This window comes from Thunnus thynnus, chromosome 18, assembly GCF_963924715.1.
Source record: "Thunnus thynnus chromosome 18, fThuThy2.1, whole genome shotgun sequence".
Lineage (NCBI taxonomy): Eukaryota > Metazoa > Chordata > Actinopteri > Scombriformes > Scombridae > Thunnus > Thunnus thynnus.
The window spans coordinates 9,695,918-9,717,503 of record NC_089534.1 but is presented as its reverse complement, the minus strand read 5'-3'; the positions used below and the strand labels follow the sequence as shown (position 1 = coordinate 9,717,503).

The window sequence follows — 21,586 nt, the reverse complement described above, 5'->3', positions numbered from 1 at the left end:
CCCTTGTCGGCCTGTCAAAGCCCAGATCGGACATGATAACACGCACATCAGACAGACGTCAATAGAAAGGCAAAGCTTCCGCCATGGAGATGACTATCTTATTTTGGTACGAGGGTTGGTGGAGTGGAGGAACGGGGACTAGCGAGATAGCGAGAAAGAGGAGACGGGAACGGGAGAGTCCATCTGACCTCTGATTTCTGTCACTTTCTGCGCCATTTCTCATCCTGAAAAATAGTCTACTGTATGTACTCCCATCTAACGTGTGTGAAAAATATATATATATGTCCAAGGTGACCAAGGAGCACCTCAGGAAATAAGAAGTTGCTTTGAAATCCATGTCTTTGATTTGCCCTTGCCTCTACGTCGTCACTTTGATCTCTTAACATGCAACCACATTGGATATCCGTGGCAACTGACTGCCAGGATGAGGCGCTCGAGGAAAATTGATTTGTTTGGGGTTTATTCCCATCAGTACAAAAAAAAAAATCAGCTTTAGCCATTGGGCACTCTGACATTATAAATAAAGAAAATTGGGTTTGATAGTGGTGTTGTAATGCGGGTCTATAATGTTGTGTCTCTTCCCTCATTCTCAAAAGGCTTTGTTTCTCAGTGTTTCCTTCACCCTCTGGCCAGAAAAATATGTGAAGGTCATTTATTATGATAAGACGGGGGGGGGGGGTGTATTGAGGAGCAACCTCCCTGATGATATGACTCAATGTACTGTACTTAAGCATGTGTGCTTGGATTCCCTTCGCCTCCAAGATGCAGCACTGTTCATGCTCATATTTCATGTCATGTTTGTAACCCCGGGGCCATGGCTGTGTTTTAGCCTTTATACTGCTTTTACTGACCCAGGGGAAAACTATAGACAGTGGTCGAGTACATTATGTCTTTCTTTGCCGCTGCCAAGCACAAGCCTTTGCTTTGATGTGACCGATCAAATCACCGTCATGCTCAGCAGAATATTCGACTGTAGTCACAGCCGCAGATGCAGCAGCTGCTCCTGTTACCATCCATGTATTTGAGGAGTTTTATTCCCAACGTTCACCGTTTTAATTAGCGTGACCCTCAGATGGTGGCTGTCAGCACACCGTTAAATCATGGTATATTTTGAGATGGTTGTTAAACTCTAGAAAAATAAGTTTAATATATGATATTGTTTCTAAAATTGGCTTGTGTACAATATCTCATTTAACTTAAAAAAAGACACACAGTGTGCTGTAAATGGCAAATAGTGAGGGTTTAGTACGCAGATCTCCAGAGTTCAGTCATGTTTATTATTAGGCACAGGTGTGAAGACGGAGTGTGAATGCACTTTTGCACCTGTAAGTACAAAGTATCTCGCTAGTTAAGCATTGAAAAGCATTGTTTTACAATGAAATACAAACATCAAAAAGCAAATTCATCATATCTCTTTCCAGTTTCTATTCTTTCTGTTTGAACTAGCCGGACTGTGCTCTGCTAGAAAAAACTTCAAAAGTGTGGAAAGTGTGGCTCGGCTACATTGAATGGTGGATTTTATTTGGCCGAGGAAGAAATCTGTCAGACACCGGTTGCATTTATCTGCTTGATGTAGCAGAGCGTAGCAGCCTGCAGTGCAACTGCTGCTGCTGCTGCTACTAATATGACTAGAAGGGAGCAGGGATAGATGTTTAAAGTTTTTTTTTCTTTTTTTTTTTTCTCTGGCACTAATAGCTTATGAAGACAGATTTCCTACTCACCTGGTAAAAATGTTATGAATATGCCGAGAATTGAAGAATAGGTTCACATTTCAGAAGTCTATCTTAAAACAACTCCCACACGCACAGTTTGTGGTAGCTGTAAATGTTCCCCCAAAAAGATCCTTTCTTAATGTGATTCTGATGTAATAGATGGGGGACAAAATTGAAAAATGCAAAAATACAGTACAGTCTGAAGTTCAGCTGAAGGCTTCAGCTGTCGGTTAGTCAAATAAAATGGATATCTTCCAGACACAAAGAGGTAACTTCTTACTAAAAAGACTGAAAAATACTCATTTTATTTCTCTAACTCAGACAGATGAGGCCTTAAATCAGCTATGGGTGAACTATGCATTTATTTTTGCACTTTAGGAACCAACAGCAACCAACAAAACTGATTCAATGTACTATACATATAGACATGATAATGTTATCTTAGGACAGACTTGGTTAAATGTGAACATATACTTTAAACAGGAAACTGAGAACACACATGAATTCAGGTCTCATATTATTTGGTTTTCATTCTACACTACTCTGTCGCATTGTCATAAAATAATAATAAAAGAGTTTATGAAATCAAATGTATAAATCTCTTCTAGACAGACAGTGGGGTTTTTTTTTTTCTGCGGTGAAAAGGTTTTTAATAAAAAAGGAGTTGGTGTCCCAGGCTTCAAGTTTATTGTTAATCAATCACACAGCCTCTGTTCAGTCTGAGGTCAGGCCTGACTGGTGATCTAGCATGCACTCCATTCAGTTGCTGAGGTAGTTGCAGCTTTGCTTGTTAATGTTCCCTGGACTGCTGCTGGCTGATTCACAGTAGTCAGTCCAGAATCCTTGATTAAACTTGGAGAAGCTTTGTCGAAACAGAGACGGGCCGGCATCTTCGCACAGCATCTACCTTTTGTTTGTGTCGGTGCCATCAGTTGTGAAACTAAAAGCTGTGTATTTTGAGACTCATCTCCTAAGGAGGCTGTCTATCTTTATCGATCACCGGTGTGATCCTTTTAGTTGATGTGCTGAAGTGGTCAGAGGTAAATGCTGTTTTAATGAAGTCTGGCTATTGATTTGTCTGTGGTGTTTGTCGAGTTAGGAATTTGAGCATCACTTGAAGGCAGGGTAATCAGGATAATCAGGCATGATGCACATAGCCTGTGAGTTTTTATGTACTGAAATCATCGTGCCTGATACGCTTTCTTCACACACAGAAAGTAGAAGGCATATGCACGCATATTAAAGCTTCCCACACACACAACAAACCGGCCTGTAAATCCCACCACCCAGACTCTCTTAAAAATGACGAGAATGTTTGTTGAGAATAATTACGGCAAAAACGAAATCACTTTGCTGCCAAAATATATCCCACTCTATGTTATGGAGATTTAGACACAGAATTGGATTTCCCCAGCTGTGAAATCAGTTTTTGTAGTCCCGCTGGCCAACCGCATCATTATGCTATACCCTGCTGTAGGCTCCCATCACTGCACACACATGCAGTCTATGCCTTTTTCCGCTTCATGAGCTCCCTTTGCATTTACAGCATCTAGCCTCACGCCATATGTTATCGACGTCTCTGGTCGACTGAGAGAAGACTGTGAGCTTTGTGTGTCACTTCATTGGTTCTGCATTAGCCCAAATGCGGAAAAATGGCACCCTAAGCCCTCCACGAGAAGCACTTCAATCTGAACCATTGTGACGGGCAGAGATACATCATATGTTTATGAAAATGAATCAGGCGCACATCTAGTGGATCTACAAATGTCAAACATCACACTTCAAAAGCCCCTCTTCAATTTCTCAGAGTGGAATCAAAGTCGCCTAGATGAGAGGGTCTCATACTCGGAGTCTGTAGACAATTTTCAATCAAATAGAAAGTGAATACATTGACTGGAGTGTGTCCTTCTACCATTTAAATGCAACCTTTACAATACACGAGCCGAGGCAGTCGGTCCTCCTCATTAATGTGGATAGGCTCAAAGATGAAGTGCTTAATGATTTTCTCGTCGCAGGATTTCTGCAGTGCCTGCACACAGCTTCGGCCTGCGTGCGCTGACGAGTCAAGAGAGCACAGAGATCACAAACAAGTGTGATGAGGCTAACCTTGGGGCTCAAAGTCACACTATTTGACCGTTATTACATTGATTGGCCTGCCAGACGCCATCTTTAACCCTGTCATAGCAATGTCAGTCCGTGTAGGAAATTCCTTCTCAGGCGTGGAATATGTAACACTGCAAGCGTCATCTAATTAATAAGGGATGGCTTTATTATAATCAAACGTACATTTCCGTTTAGTGGTTGGAAAACGATGATATCAAGTGACGGATTTGAAAACTTCTTTTGCAGTTTGCAGTGACTATTAATCTCAGTGGCCCGATTAATGACCATCGTGATCATGAGGAAAGCTCACTCCTGCTTTTCACCGATTTCATATAAAACCTGTAGATTCCCTAATAATTTTCATTTTCGTTAATATTATCATTTAGTAGACTGGATTCTCCCGCCTATTGTTTAGCCTTCAGTCTGACAGCACCCAAGTTGAACATTACAAGATGTAACGGAGGTAGTGACTCATTTAATTCCTGCAGCAATTACACTGTAAGCAGGTGATATGAATTTTAGGAGACTGATTAATGCAGTTTTCTTTTGCCTCAAAGGGAATAAAATAAATGAAAGTGCATTTGGATAGTCTGACGTGACATAAGAAGAATCTCTGTTACAACTTAAATTGGTCTCATTACAGTATTTCATGGTTTATTCAACGGATTTAATTTTCTTTATACATTAGAAATAAATTGAATTTCATATTTATTACAGCGCTCTCGAGTCGGTGGTACACTTTTCAATATCTTTGTGTACTTTAGAGCTTGTTCTGCCTTTTATGTGATAGCCTTTCAAGCAGGACTTGAACTTGAGTGTAGGAAGTATTACAGAAATGTTACCAGGAGCGGCCTTGTGAGATTGTTGGCAGGTGAATCATTGTTGTTCCAAAACAATCATTTAATCAATCAAACTTTCTTTTGTATAGCTCCTTTCATACAGGTTAGTGCAGTTCAAAGTGCTTCACAGATGACTGACAAGCCTATAATAAGACAAAACAAGTGTAGACCGTAAAAAAAACAACAAAAAAGACCAAAAAAAAAAAACAGAAAAACAATTTGAGACCAATGCAAGAAAAATAAGAAATTAAAAATGATGAAAATGTAATATATTTTAAGGGCTATAATAACAGTAATTAGATCAAGTAGAATAGAGTGAAACAAAAACTAGATAAAACAGATTAAAAAGACAAAACAAATCAGAGGCATAAAATCGATAAGAGGGATAAAAAATATATTATAATTTTAATAATAATAGAATAACAGATACAATAAGATAGAATAACATTTTACAACATAATTACAATAAAATAAGTGAATAAAATAAAGTAAATAATGTTGACAAACCATTCTTAATCAAAAGCCAGGCTGAAGAGGTAGGTTTTAAGTTTCAAGTGCTCTCAGATCCTCAGTCAGACTGTTCCAGCAGCTCGGAGCATATAAACTAAAAGCTGCCTCACCAAAGGTTTTAATCCTGCACTTTGAAACAACTAACAGACTCGTGCCAGAGAACCTGAGGGGCCGTACTGGTTTATGCACTGTAACCATGTGAGACATACAGTATATGCCAGTGCAAGGCCATGAAATGCTTTAAAAACAAGTCAAATCATTTTAAAATCAATATGGAAACTGACAGCCGACCGATGTCAGGATGTTAAAACAGGTGTTCTCTCCTTCTGGTCCCGGTCAGCACTCGGCCCGCAGAGTTCTGAATCAGCTGTTGCTGTTTTATAACTTTTTTTGGGGTAGACCAGATAGAAGAGCATCACAGTAGTCCAGACTGCTAGTCTCTCTGTGTCTTGTACATGACAAAACATGTTTTTAATTAGCATATTAGCAGGCTCGCTAGTATGATAATTCGTTATTCCGCTAAATTTTGTATTCTGAGATCATAGATGCTTGTGTTCTGGGCTCCGCCAAGCTACTGCATCCAAGGCTGTGTAAATATTTGCTCTGTGCTGAGATGCTGTAGGCATAAGATGCAGAGAAATGCAGCATGAATGGACAAGAGAAAGGCAGTGTTTTTCAGTTGATGCCGGGTTATGGTGTGATGGTCTTGGGCTGAAATTGCTGGAACAGACTTTGAAGTGGCTCTGGTTTTTCATCTCTGTCTTTCTCTCTCTCTGTGTATGTCCCTGCCTCCCACATCTGCTGCTATCATAATAACAAGCAATAACCCTCTTTCAGCAATAACCAAGACTTTTACGCCTGTAATGTGGCTTCAATAAATAATGTCATTTTTACCAAGGGGCCATATTTTACAGCAATTTAGTTTAGAGCCTCCCCTCTTGCTTGGTTTTTTTTTTTTTTTTTTGCCTCCTCATGTTGGAGTACAGTCGATAATGTGGTGCATTATGTACACTTACACAAACACGCATTAACATATTATCAAATGTACTGATATAGAAAATAGCACACCCCATCACAACTAATCACACCACACATTAGCAATATACGCTGAAAAATCTACTTTCTCACTGTGAGGAGTGTGGCCAACGTGCATGTTGGTACATCAGCATGTGTATGCATATGGTAGAGGTGGGCAGCTTTCTTTAGGCCCTGTTGAAAGCAGCAGCACAAGCACGGGGGCGCGTTTCATTAGTCTGTCAAACTCAATGATATTTAGAGCCTCACACCCTCGGCCAGAACTGGAAAACTCAATCAGCACTCTGATTTCATAACCCTGCTCGGTGACAGGGCTTATTTTATCGCCCCGCTGATTCATTCTAATAAACGCCGGCTGCCCAGCGCACCACTGCTGAAATACAACCTCCCCCCCTCTGTCCTCCATGGGTCAACCCGAAAAAGAGGAAAGGGGGGGCCAGGGAGGGGGGGAGAGGGGATAAATCAGAATTGTGGGAACTGGTGGGTGCAGATAATCCATCGCTGCTCCGCGTGTAGCTAGCAAGACTGCTGCCCCATCCCCTCCCCTCCCTCCCTCCCTCCGCACCCTTTAGCACAAATCAGAAGCCGGGACGGTGTTGATCTGTGAGGGCTTGGTGAGGCCATTGATTGTGGACGACGGAGGAGGAGAGAGGCGATAAATAATCGGAGGCAGAGTGCGGTGGGTGAAGGAAAACAATTATCTGCGGAGGTGGAAAGCACATAAAGTGAAGAATGATAAACACTGTGAAATATGATTGACTCCAAGTGATATATGGAAGCCGAAGGACAGGCGGAGAGGTCTGTGTGTGCAGAGATATCCTTGAATGGAATGGCTGTGTGCAAGTTGAGCACTCACTTTAATGCCCCAGGCCTAACCATATATTTCTGTGTGTGTGTGTGTGTCTGTGTGTGTGTGGGTGTGTGTGTGTGTGTACGTGTTTCTTTCTCCATAGACGACAGATGACATTGTTTCATCGGCGGAGTGCTCCAGCGACGACGAGGACCTGGAAGAGTGTGACTCCGGACATGCAGGTGGGATGGGTGTGTTGAGTTGTGCTTGCTCAGAACCTGGTCTATTTCTCCTTATCTTTCTTTGATTTGCTACCGAGGAGCCTCTCCTCTTAGCATCATGTCCCATGGGAGCTTCAAGTGTAACTTCAAACAGCCCTCCGAAAAAAAGTAGCCTACATGAGAAATATACACTTGTGCGAGGGGTTCTCAGTGTATATCTAAAGTTTAAAGAACTCTTTGGAGATGGATGAAAGCAGTAAGATTTAAGTTGCTATATCCTTAGCATGCTCACTATAGGAAGTCCCAGTTTAAACTGTTAATAACTAAACGCATACAGCTTCTAGTCAGGACTATTCTGACAGCCATTGTAGTTAAAGCTCATACCTTTCATCTAAAAAAAAAAAAAAAAAAAAACAAGTTACACTTAGCTATGGGGCCACTGGTTGCTGACATGATGAAGCGTTGATACTAATTTTGTTCTCTCAGCATTCAGTCGAGAGCAAAACTTTACTTAACAAAGTACGAAATTAGTATCAAGCCCCATGTCGCCCGCACTGATGCTTCAAAATGTATCTGTCCTGTACATGGTTGATTTCCTCTTGCTGTGCGTGTGTGTGCGTCTCTTTTGACAGAGGATACATTTTGAGATTCTTTCGAGAACAAAGATGCTTTCAGCATAGATACTGTGATATGTAGCAGACTAACTGCAACAGAGCCTCTTCCTCCCTTCTCCTACCTTCTTCTTCTTCTCTTGTTTGTACCTCTGTTTCCTTCGTCGGAGGCTTGCCTTACCTGAAACATTCTAATAGAGAACAGATATCCTCGAATTTCTGTGCGCATCGTCTCTTTTCCCTCCTCCCTTTACACACACATACACACACACACACACACACACACACACACACACACACGTATCACTTTGTGATTAGATCAAAGTGATGAGACATCCACTCAGTGGTTTTGAGAAATAAAGACAGAGCTGGAAATACAACCGCAGATTTAAAAGGGGTGGTTATTTTGAGGCGACTTGGGTTTGGACGACTTTTAAATAAGCAGCTGTCAATCACACTTCTGCCCATGAGCAGTTGGCATGTGTCCTAATGGTATGGAGTAAACCAGGAGACAGTGAGCGCTATTGAAACTGGCTCAGTATGTAAAAAGCGTCTCCCCTTAGGCACTCTGGAAATCATTAACAGCTCAGGCTATTTGATTGCTTCACTGTCCTTCAAAACGCCATCACAGCAGACTAATTGATGCCGCGTTAATCTGGCTAAATATGGCTCAGCTTAGCACCAAGCATATGTCCACTTTTCACAGCTAATAATACGCCTAAGTTGAAACAATGCATTGCCCTTTCATTTTATCTGTGCTCAGAGAACATAACAGATAATCGGGCATTTATTTATTCCTTTCAGAAATGAGGTGTCTCCGTGTAGTTTAGGAGATACTCAGCTAGTAATTTTAACCATTTTCCCCAATCTGTGAAAGGAACTAATTTACTCTGAAGCCTTATCACACTGTAATAGTTTTTTATTCCTTGAAATTATGGCCACATTTAGGTCCTTGTGCTTATGGCTTTTTGATGTGAAGAGAAAGCTATTTTCTCTGTGCCTTCATGCAGTATTTAGGTTCTTTATCTATAAGCATGAGTTGCTTTCTTAAGTCAGAGATTATTGAAATTGAATGGACAAATTTTTACAGCTTGTGTTTTTTTTTTGTTTTTTTTAAAATTTCCCGAGACTTAAAACCTCAAACCCAAGTATTCTCAAAAGTGGGAATGCAACAAAGTGTAATGTAAGAAGTTTTTACTATTAAAGAGAACATGGTACCCTCCCCTCATATAGTGGCAACATATGTAGTCATACACACTCATACATACCTGTACTGTACATTTCACCATGTTGACACAGAAATTCATATCCTCATTCCTTGCCCCGCTTCCAGTCGTATGAACAGTTGCATGACATGATGTTGGTTTGGTTTCTTTTCTGTTGCATTTTGTTTGGTTTTTATTTCTCCTGTGATGCACATATGAACATCTCTCTTCTGTATCGATTTGGACCCAGCTGCTGGGTTGCTTAAGATTTGAGCTTTTGTTTTTTCGCTTTACTTTGGGGCTCGGGTGGGTTGAGTATGAGGGGAGGGGAAACTGGGGCTGATTTTATTTTTCTTGTTTCGTTGTCGTTGTTGTTTTTCCTTTTCTTTGGTGTCCTCCTCATCATCCGTCGTCCATCCTCCAAGCAAGGATAGAGCCGCTCCTCCCGTTTTTGCCTCATCTTGTGCCGCATGAACTTTTGGTGGTTGGAAAATTCAAAGTTCTCCTACTCATCAAGTTTGTGTTTATTTATTTATTTTTATTATTTTTTTTGTGCCATATGGCTTCTAAAGAAACATCCTCCCCCCATTTTCGATACAACATAGGGAAATGAACGGCAACAAAATCTTTTCTTGCCATCATCCTTTTTTTGGCCTTGTGCAGGCAACTCCATTCTGTCTCAAGAAAGTTGTGTGTGAAAGAATGACTCCTTGTCTCCCCTCCCGAGCGTTTAACCCCCCACCCCTCCCCACCCACCCCCGCCCCCCCCATCCTGACTCACCTTCTTTCTTTTCGCCTTTCTGCATATACATGTCTGTTTGAATGCAGATGGCATAAAAAGACTTTTATTGCCACAAAGTATATCTGTTTTTCTATTCTATCTGTTGCTCCAAGTAGAAGGCATTTGTGGCATGCACACTGTACTGGACTGTACTGCAGCTCTATAGACTAACGATTAGTCCTCTCCCCCCACTCCCCTGCTTCTGCATGGATATGATTGGCATTCATTTTGTGTGCTGCTTCTTCTCCACCCATAAGTCTCAGGCTAACCCCCAGCTGGCTTCTACTACATGTCAGTGTGTGTTCAGGGCTACAGCGGTGGGCCTGCACCACCGCTGTTCCCCGCGGCAGCTCCTCCCTCGGAGGCGTCTTGTGTTTGTGCTTGTGCCTGATGTCTCTGTCAAAGCTCCGTCTGTGTCTGCCAAACAGCCTGTCTTGTCTGCTGTATGTGGTCGTCTCATGGTTGTCTTGTCTGTATGTTTTTTATAAAAAACTGTTAAACCTTACCTTTACCCTTTATCCCGTGTGAGTTCCACAAGAGAGCAAATAAGGAGTGTGCAGTGGGATTCTTGACTAACTCTTGGTTAAATGAACAGTAGCTGGTATAAGCTACTACCTTAATATCACTGGTTAAAAAAAAATAAGAGATCCTCAGTTTGGAGAACAGCAAACGCCAAGTCAATTTATGATTTAATTTCACAGTGATTAACAGTGTTGCAGCTTGTCATTACCATGTAATCAGAGCAATTCTGTGATTAATATGTAATTATATTGTAGTAATTGATGCAAATGATTTTCATAAATTCACAAATGCAAATCTGAATGTTTGATTTGTACATGCAGTACCTACAAGTTCCTAAAATCCTCCAAGACATTAATATTAGTTAGACCTGATGACAAAAATGGTTTTTATTTAGACTCAGGATAAACACATGTAAAGAGTTTACCTTTTAATAAGACTAAACAGAATAGATGTGATAAAAATGCCTGAATGAGTAATTACAGATCTTTGTCACAGCAGACATGTTGACCTGTCATAGCTGGGAAAGAACAAGTGTAACTAATAACATCAATGACGTGTTTGCTCCCTTTACTGTACAGTTGCCATGTCAGAGAGACAATCCTGTAAATCCTAAATGGAACTGAGCCGTCATTATTGTTATTAGTTACACCTGCATAAGTCAAGTCAAAAGGTCTGCTATGATAAAAGTACAACATATAAAATGTCTGTAACATGTACGAACATAAAGTTCTCTTACATAAATCTTCAAGGCCTACCAAAACAACCCATAGGAACATTTTCTAACCTTTCACCCCCAAGTTTAAGTTTAGGTTACGTTTTGGAAACTAGCTAACAGTGCTCTAATCAATATTTTTATATTAACAATGGTTCAAAAGTAGGTGTAATTCACTCATAGTGACGATACCCTACAGAGAATTGTCACCCAACTCTGCAGTTCACATCAGCTCTACAAAGCATTTTAGTGTCTTTCAGGTAACTGTTTTGGCGTTACGGCCGGCAACTTTACTGTTTTGGTTCACTCACATAGATATACCTGCCCAGCACCAAACAGAAGACAGACAGGGATAGGGAGTCGCTATTGAATAAGACAAGGAGTTGGTGGACACCAAAACAGAGCTTAAAGGAGGACTGAATATAAGACTTGTATTTGCCAGGTGGCCAGAAACACAACTCCAAATGATGCTTAAGTTGCTCTGTGTTGCCATATAAACTTTATATGGTGATTATACATTATACATTAATCACTTAATGCCAGTTTAAAGTTAGGGGAAGATTGTTGTCATGCTTAAAGCAAACCAACATTGATTGTTGGTAGGAGATGATGCACCTCATCCTCCACACTCTTACTTTTTGCTTCGCTTTAAGAATGTCAGACTACTTCCTGCATTGCTACTGATCATAAACATACAGGTAGGTTGTTTTAAGCTTTTTGTACAAACAACTAATGCTGTCATTTTTCTAGAGAGGACAGCCTCCCACAATAAAACTATATGATAGTCAAATAGATCATAAAAAGGTTGTGTATTTAATAAAAGGACTTGCACAGCCTTGCACACCCTATCAGCCTTTGATGAGGTGCAACACAAATCAAGCAAACGTAACATCTTTATAGATGTCTCATCTCATTGGCCTTGGGTGGGTAAAGTAGCGAGTGTGTGGCTCAAATTAATATTAGATTGGAAGCATCAGTGTAATAATAATAATAATGCGATTCCGTCATCGCTGTATATGAAGAGCCGAAACACGTGTGGGGTACGGAAGGAAGTATGACAGGGATGGATCACTGGCTTTCCTTGTGGCGTCAGCTATGGCTTCCGTCAAGCCCCATCGGGCCGGCTGTCACTTCAACACAGGCCTCAGATCAGTTTAAAGGTTATTCAGCTGACACATGTCCGCCAAGTGCAGAGGTGCAGCCTAATGGCTGTACAGCAAATCGACCGGCTGACAGGGGCGAGTCGCCACGCTTGCTGGAGATGCCAATTTAATACGCCAGACTGCGCCCAGCCACATGATGACGGATTAAGAGCTATCTGCCATGCACTGTGGCTTCGGGACATCCCTGGAAGAGAGCTCTTCCTCCAGCCAGAGCTGGTTTATGCACCCTTACAGGGTAGACCTCTCCACCTGCTGGAGTTGTAAACAGAACTTCATTCAACTTCTAGGATGTAATGAACAGCCATCAGTGAAAAAATTTGACTTCCCTTGGCAGGGGTGTGCACAGGCTAGATAAGATAATTTAATGGCAAGCTAAAGTGAGCTTTTAAAGATACATGTTTCTAGAAAGTTTGCAATGGCTGAGCTTTCTAGAAACATGCACCAATGTAATCTCTGGCATGTCCCTTTAAATATGTCCACGCTGGGAGTCTGTGTGTTGCTGGCTCTGTGGTAATCAGCTCCCTACCTGTAGTGGGTAGAGGTGAATGAATCTGCTACAGCAGGTCTCTGGGCACAATGCACACATCCACAATGGGATTTCAGGGCCCCAAACTACTGACTCACCCACAATTTGCAGCATCGAAATCCCATTGACTCAGTTCATCCATGGTTGGTGCTGGTGCACCAGCTTTCCGCTTTTATGGTGTAGCGCCGTCAAATCCCTGACACAACGTCAGGATTCATCTCCATTCGGAAGCCTCAGCAAACGCTGGATGAACACGGGGATCAGGCCAGGAGAGAGAAGAGAGGGAAAAAAGAGAGAGAGAGGGGGGGAGTGGAGGAAAGCGAAGAGAAACTGCTGCTGTGAGATTTCTGCATCTGAAGCCTCCAAGCTGCTGAGGTAGTCAGTCAACCAGCTATTTAGTAGTAACTACATTTACTTAATTCCTCTTCAAAAGCCAGCAAAGGCATGCAGCAGATAGTGTAAGTGTCTTTCTTTCCAGGGATGATGAAAAGGGGAATGGTTATAAAATTCAGTTTGTTACATGCTCTTGATTTTATGGTTAAAAGAGTCTTATTGATGCAAAGGCTAGTCAGTAGGCTGTAGCGCAAAGAAACACTTAGACCTGACTCCCTTTTGCTTAAAAAGAAAGAAAACTGCGTAACTAGTTGTAAGTCTAGAGCAATGGGCAATTATTTGCCAGGGAGGCAGAGGCTTAGAACGAAATCCCCATCCATCTTGACGAGTGTGGAAAACAAACGCAATCTGGTTAAGCAAACCCATTAGAAACTGCAGTGTTTGTCTGCCTCAGAAATGCAGCAAGATGTGCAACGCTTGTGCAAGAGCTTACACAGGATTAAAGTGTTTACTGAAACGTCAAGGTCCCCTGCACTGACTTTACTGTAGACCCTTAACAGCAGCGTTTTCCCTCCCAGTCAAGTGTTTTGTTGATATAGCGCAAAGCTAACAGTTGACGGAAGCTGTTATCCAAGAATGGAGTAAAAAGATGCAAACAAGGCCAAGACAACAAGGGCAGAGTTAGATAAATAACGCCTCGAATAGAATCACTTACTCTGTGCTGGTATAGTTTGTTTAACAGGAAAAGGGGTTTGGCTCTGTTACTGGAATATTATCACAGCAATTTAGCATGAGCAGCAGCTCTCAGTGGACAAGTAGTTCACACGCTACAGACATACAATAGAAATCCACTCCACATTATATCAGACATTACCGTATTCTCTGGAGCACAGCTGGACCGTCAGGAAATTCATATTTAAGACGTCAGCGTTGATAACACACAGTCAATACAGCATGACAGATGCCATATTTCCTCAATAATGCTTAACTCTTAGACCCAGTTCTGCTTAATGAATGAGGTATCTGCAACCAGCCTGCAGAGGAAAAACCAAAACCTGATATCTGAAGACAAATGCGCCTCTCACATCTCCTTAAAACTCACCGCAGTCAGAAATAAACTCGCCACCCTGTGCCCTCTTGTGGAACTCCTTCCCCAACGCAGTGTTATCTGTCAAACGAAGGCTGTTGGTTATGCACATAACACAAGGGATCTAAACATTTAAGAAAAAGTAGCTCATTAATTATCAGTCTACTTGTCCCACTTTGATTAATTAGCGAATGCGGTGGGCTTAAATGCCACATAATGTTGGTTATATATCACCCATGGTGCACCTTCTTCCCTTATTAACTGCTGATGAATGGTTTCTTTGCCTGAGAAAATATCCCACAGCCCTTGGTGGCAGTGACCTTTTACTGACCTTTGAAACCCCCCCCATCCCCACCCCCCTCCCTTCTTAAGCCCCTCCCCCCTACCTGACCCTGGCTTGCTGTATTGTTATTGTATATTACTCTCCCTAAATGCAACTTACTTAAGCATGCATTAACCCAACTTCTTATAGTGAAACTAAAATCCAAAACGAAACCATGTCTGATTTACCTCTCTTCTCTGACGTACATCCAGATTGCACGCCCTGTCCTGTGTTTTAAAATACTAACAAGAGAAATGTATTGAAGTAACTAATAATAAAGTGGTTATTATTAGTTAAATGAAGGTGGTGACATTTTGCCTATAAACTGTCCCCCCCTCTCTTTGTCTGCCTCAGTGTGTGCTTTCTGGTTGTTCATCTTTGGTAGTGTGAGAAATTTAATGCCTTTCTTTCTTGCTTGCTAATCTGTTTTTTATTTTTGTCTTTTGTACATATATGTTAATATACATATATGTGTATCTCTGTTTCTTTCTGAAAATGTTCAAATTTTAAATATCTGCCAATTTGCTAAGAATTATTATTGCCAATGTTTTGATGATTTTTTTTCCCTAATTAGAAAGAGACTTCCTCTTTTCTCTATGAATTAATTACCATGCCACAAACGACATATGGTTTTTTAAGATTGGGTATCAAAACCGCAGCAGCTGTATTGGATGTTCAAATTCAAGGTCTCATAGAGAAAAAAGAGAAGACACCTCCAAAGTAGACCCTCGCCACTATATGTGAAAACTGTTCCAAACTGTTTCAAATGCTGATCTCTAATATCTTCCTGTTACATGATAGCTATCTCTGATTGAAATTTGGATTTAATCAGTGAATGAGTCGATTAATTTTCGTGCATGGCAAAAGAAGTTGCAGCTTAGGGTTTGTAAAACTGTCAGTGTTGAGAGTGCTGTTCTCTTTTGTAGATGGGCATGTATATGCTCATTGTTTGTATATCCCCATCCCTTCCTTACAGCCAAAAGCTCTAATGCCGCCCGACCGCTTCGTGCCGCCTTTACATGGACATGGCAACTGATGTACACGTTCACCCCCATCTATGTCATTTCCTTCCTAGTATGTTCATAGGTCCCACCCCCGTCTCACACTCCCTCCTCCCAAATCCTTTACGTAGAGATTCTAAGATATGTACAGTCATCCATTTGTTCATAACTAATGAACAAGTTAAAGTCGAGCAAAAAAAAAAAAAAGAAAAAAAAAAAGAGTCATCTAATCAGGCTGTAGATATTTATGGAGAGACTTATCTATCGAAGCAAGAATTATAGATATACAGTTTTCTTTTTTATACAAAACTAAATACTTATTAAAAGAACAAAAAAAAAACAAAAAAAAAATTATCCTGAACAGAATGGTGAAGATTATTTTTCATGTCATGATGTGTGGATGTATGTGTTGTTGCCTCCCTGTACCATCCTGTCTAAAAAGAGAAATATATACTAATTAATCAGAAATTGTTAAAAAGAAACTAACCTAACTTGTCCAAAGGCATTCTTACACAACTTTCTTTTGTAAATTTTTTTTCTTCCTGCCAAAATCATGCGGGCAATTTGTTGATGTAAGTTGACAAAACTGATGGTATGCTTTCTTCCTTTTGAAAACTGTTTTTTTTTTTTTTGTAGGCTTTTATGATTTTCCGAGCTGACTTTGTTTTTACCTGTTTTTTCTTCTACTTACTTGTTACTAATCCCTTTCTGGATAGCTCTATCTGTGGCTTTACTTTGTGAATGTTTTTTTTACAATGTTTGCTCTAACTCTGAACTCTTTTTGCAATGCCTTAATTATTATTTTTGTTTCCTTCATTTCTGTTGTGTTCTTTTTTTTTTCTTTATTGTTCCAAAAGGTTTGCATCTCTTTATAGTGCCCTGTTTGTGAGCCTTTGCAATGTACAAACAAGCCACTTTGGCAAGAGGATAAGCAGCTTCAATAGACATCTGAATGTTTCTAACTCTTTGTAGTAGTCAAACGACAGGTTTAACCAATAAAGCATCCACCGTTAACTGCTCCAAAATGGGTTTATTAGAAATAGGTGGATGCAGGAATGTTTTAAGTCCTTAAGTCCTTAAGTTTTAACACTGTACATGCTTTGAAATCATAGAATAACATTAAAAAACGGAGAACGCAAGCTGTTACAAGCTGGATTCTCCCACCAAACAGTACAAATCAGCAAACATTCAGGTGGAATTGAACTGCCAGGTGACTTTGTGCCATTGTGGTAACTGTAGGGGTCAAAAGGCAAGAGGCTAGGGCAAATAGGGGAGCCCACTAGTGCTGAGGAGAGAAAGTCCCCTCAGTTTTTCCATGACAACAACTTGTGTGCGGCACAGTTTTCTTTTGTATATCAGTATGTGACACAGAGTTCAGTTCTGGTTTTTAAGAGGCTCATATGATCGATATGTTCAGTACCTCCAGTCCATAAACATCCTGTACAGCAGGGTTTTTTTTTTTTTTTTTAAATCTTTTCCTTGTATTTGTTTTCAGTCCTTTTTTTTTTTTTAAAGCTTTATAATGCAGGAGCTGTTAGTATTTGTTTGCCCGTGTAGGTCAGCGGGGTTAAAAAGCGCTTCTTTGAGCAGCAATATGAAACACCTTACAAACAGTTTCTCATTTCAGACTTGGTTAACTTGCTTTCAGGCCCACTGGCTTGCACTTGAATTGCAAACAAATGCTAATACCTTCTGCTTCTTTGTATCCACAGAACACATTTTTTTTTGAACGGACTAAAAAGGATTTACACTTGAAGTTAAATGAAACAAGCCTCTTAAAAGCCTGAACCTAGTCATTTAAGTGGAAAAATATACAGCCTTATCTCATAGATGCCACAATTTATGTGGCATATACACATAACTCACACTTTTTACATACAGTCATGATAAATTATGAGTATACATGCAACACATAGAACACATGATAACTAGTTTATAGTGTAGTCGTGATAAAGCATGACGCTATCTTAGAACATTTAGGACATTTAGGAGTTAATATGTGGAGTCAGTTTAATGTGGCTCACCCTTGTGCATCCCTCAAAGCCTTTTGATGCAATGTATACTTTATTTATGGCTGTTGTTTTCTTTCAGTTTGGGTCTTGTTTGGTTCTGAGTTTCATAGTTTTTGCACTGGTACAGTATTTTCTGTTTTCTTCATTTCTTTGTTTCTCTTCAGTTCATTTCCTCCTTATGTTGAGCTTTGCTTTTTTACGTTTTTTGGTTACCGGTTCTTTTGGTGTTTGCTAGCTTTTGCTGATGGAAGAACTTTTCTGCCCTCTGACTGGTGTTTTGTTTCTCTGTCTCACTTTCCAGGAGGGGAGCTAGTCATCCCCGTGCTAGTCGAGGACCCCATAGACATCCCTTCTGTATCCACCCGTTCTCCCTTCATCCCCCTTCCCCCAACCCTCCGCCCCGTCCTCACCATTATTGAGACCACCAAAGAATCCTTGGCCATGGCCACTGAGGCGGGGGTACCTTGCTTGTCGGACCGAGGCAGCGATGATTGTGATGATGGTGATGGTGGTGATGATGGTGATGATGATGATGATGATGGCATGGTGATTTCGGGGTTTGGCTCTGGCGAAGCTTTCGACTCTAGCCTGCCCCCGACTGACGATGAAGATTTTTACACCACCTTCTCCCTGGTAACAGATAAGATCTTGACCACATCAACCTATGAAGGCGGCTACAAAGCCCTCGCGCCCAAGTGGGAGGCCAAGGACTTGAGGCCTAGCAAAGCCTCTGAGGCAGGTAGGACTACACCCACCTTGCCTCTGCCCGACCTCCGTGGCACGCCTCCTGTGGCGGTCCCCTCAGACACGCCGCCCAAGCTGCCTGCCGGGAAAATGAACAACCGCGAGGTAAAACCCCAACAGCCGGACATAGTCCTGCTGCCCCTGCCCACGTCCTTCGATCTGGACGGCACCAAGCCACGGGGCCCCTTCATAACCTCGCCCATGCTGCGCACGGTGCCCGCTGCCTTGCCCACGGTGCCCGGTGTGGTGCGGCGAGTACCCCCGGGGGCCTCCGAGGTGATCCGGGAATCCAGCAGTACCACGGGCATGGTGGTGGGCATTGTCTCAGCCGCTGCCCTCTGCATCCTCATCCTCCTCTACGCCATGTACAAGTACAGGAACAGGGACGAGGGTTCCTACCAGGTGGACGAGACGCGCAACTACATCAGCAACTCTGCGCAAACCAATGGCGCTGTGGTGAAGGATAAAACACCCAGCAGCAGCGCCAAAGGCAGCGCCAGTAGCAAGAGACCGAAAGACAAGGACAAGGAATATTATGTATAGAAATCAAAAGTCATTTCCCAACACATAAAAAAATAAACTGTTTGGAACAAAGATATAAACATTTTGACAGTACCATATTGGCAACTGTGATTAAAAAAGGATGAAACCTCTTTAGAACTCAAGACTTTCTGAGTCACTGAAACATTTACAAAAGAACTTTGGCTTATGGAAGCACACTTACTATTGTAAGCATTACGGAGAGACAATGCAGTACCACTTCATCGGGACTCGACATGAACCTTTTTAAGGAGTCCCTGCTGGAGACATTTGGCAGTGTGAATAACATCACGACCCCAAGTGACTGTCAGAGGTGTGTGATCCTTGGAGTTCTAATGACCTTGTCCATTGTAACCCTGTAAAATACGATCACTGTCATTTCGGCCATTCTGAGCATGCATGTGAGGTGTATGTGATGTGGTGCTGGCATCTGTGTAAGTGAGGGACCTCAAGAAATAATGATTGTCGGGAGAGTTGGAAGTCAAAAACATGATTTCGCATTACAAATGGTTTCATTAAATGTAGCTTTCATGGATGCGATATGAGGTAAAGTATATGTGTACTTAAAGTTGTCTTTAATTTCTAATTTGTTTTTTTTTATTTGTTCATTTATTGAATCTAGGAGTTTGTTTTTTTTTTATTGTAAAAGGATGATGTCCAGTCAGGGTTGGCTAGGCAGTGCTCAGCAGGATGTGATACAGTAATGTATCTCAATATTCTTCTCTCCCTCCCTCCCGCCTCAGCTAAGGATTGGACTGCTATGCATGGCATCCAAATTCACGATGGTGTTCAAGTGTGAAAAAGTGGATCCAACAGGCAAAATGCTACATTGTTATTTCTCTGAATTTTAAATCTCTGATAGCATTTTCCTTTAGTTTCATTTCATTTTCATTTTGTCCAGTTTTGTTTTTTTTTTTTTTTAACATTTCCTGAGATGCTGTGGCAAAAAAAATACATCATCATAATTTGTGTCTGGCGGAGAATTAACTGTCGCAATCTTAAAAAAGAAAATATCCAGGCTAAAGACTTACTGCAGTGTGAACAAGTGTGATTCTATCTGTTGTCACAGACGACTGTGTCAAAAACAGCAAATATGTTTACATATTTTATTACATCATAGCCGTTGTGCTTTGCAGGTCAATATTGTACAGAAAATTCAAGTTTCTGTTGGTTGTTTTTTTATCCTCTTCTTGTATAGACAGACCATTTGATTTGATTTTACTGCTGTAGCAACATGACAGAAAAAAAAAAAACAACATTTTTATTCTTTTACCAGGAATCCCTGGAGATAAAAAATGATGTGCACAGGAACATTTGTTTAGGCGGGGAGCAAATGTTGTTAGATTAGACGTCTAGTCTCTCTGGATGGTGTTTCTCTAAGTCGCATGAATATTTGACCATCGGAAGCTGTCAATCAAATAGAAAAACACCTCCCTCGGATCTTGTACTAGGGACTCCTCATTATTCTGAAATTACTTTCATGTTATTTATTTTTTTATTGGAAATTTAAAAAACAGAACAAGAGAATAAAGACAGATTATGATGGATTTGGAGATCTATTGCTAGCACCTTACTGATTTACAGGTGTTTTCTTTTGTTTCTTTCATTCTTTTTTTTTTTTTTTTTTTTAACTGTGACGTCAATGTTCTCGTCTGCTCAACTCGTCTTTTTGCATTTTATTTATTTTTCTTTAATTGTGTAGCTTAATTTCATGTTTCATTTTTATTGACATTATCTTCTAGCAATATGTTTTTTTTTGTTTTTGTTTTTTTTATTTCATTATTTATTGCTGAAGTTATTTGTTCTCATTCATTTTCATGCAAATCGGTCGGTGTGTATGTTCACTTTGATTTTTTGTGTTGGTACTTGGCTTTTTCGACCAGTTAATTATTGTCTTATGCTCCTTTGACTCCAAACAATTCCCAGAAATAAAAAAAAAAAATGTTGTTCCCAAATGTTTTGGATGTTAGACTGCGGGGGGGCTGTCACTCACTCACTCACTCATCCGTCTTGAGCAGGAGGAGACTCTCCGAAGAGATGGAGATAGATCGCATTTACGTCGAAGACTATTCACAAAAACCACAATTTCTCATCCGTTTGCTATCACTTCAGCGATTTCCTTTTATACCAAAAAGTGGTATCATTTCCATTCAAATGAAGTCGGGAACACAGTAGCTCAACACTGTCATTTACCTATAGATGATTATGCAAATTCATTCAAGAGAAAAAGGGATGAGGGGAGAAAACGTTTATTAGAACATCCAGAGTCTTCACAACAGTGGAGGATGGCTTTGGGTTTCTTTATAATCAGGCCTTTGTGAGAATGAACAGCCAACTGAGATTCTCCACAACCATATGGTTGGGTTATGAGCTACTCAATGGCAGCAGCACCTGCTTTCCCAGCTCATTTTTACACTGTCCATATTTCGTGCAAATGGGCCTTCACAGAGATGGTCATTAACTTGCAATAGCCCATTGATGTAGGATATCAGAGCGGCGTGTGTGAGTATATCCAGCTTGCACAATGACTACATATTAACTCATTCATCCTGCCAACAGGCAAATGGGAACAAGGAGGCCAGCAGGGATTCGTTCCACTGAGGGACTGTATTTTACATTCAGAAACAGACCCACATCTCAAGATTCTTTTTTTTTTTTTTTTTTTTTTGTCCTCCGCCAAAATGTCTGGAAATTTGTTCTGCATAAGTCAACACAATAAAAAGTTAATGTGTAAGAAAACAACATTTATTCTAACAAGCAACGGCATCAACAATCTACACTCCATCTTACTGCAACGCTGCCCTGTAAAGATAAAGA

At 40.8% G+C, this 21,586-nt stretch overlaps 1 protein-coding gene across 5 annotated transcripts in view; it reads left to right on the top strand.

Moving 5' to 3' along the window:
• LOC137168930 (neurexin-3b) overlaps nucleotides 1-20,724 on the top strand; it is a 293,090-nt gene extending 272,366 nt beyond the window's left edge. For all 5 annotated transcript variants that reach the window (XM_067571794.1, XM_067571797.1, XM_067571793.1 and 2 more), the window contains 2 exons: nucleotides 7,153-7,231; nucleotides 17,787-20,724. In XM_067571794.1, coding sequence (XP_067427895.1) covers nucleotides 7,153-7,231; nucleotides 17,787-18,772 — 1,065 coding nt within the window. In that variant the 3' untranslated portion in view covers nucleotides 18,773-20,724. The remainder of the gene's footprint in view (nucleotides 1-7,152; nucleotides 7,232-17,786) is intronic.
• Nucleotides 20,725-21,586: the final 862 nt, after the last annotated feature.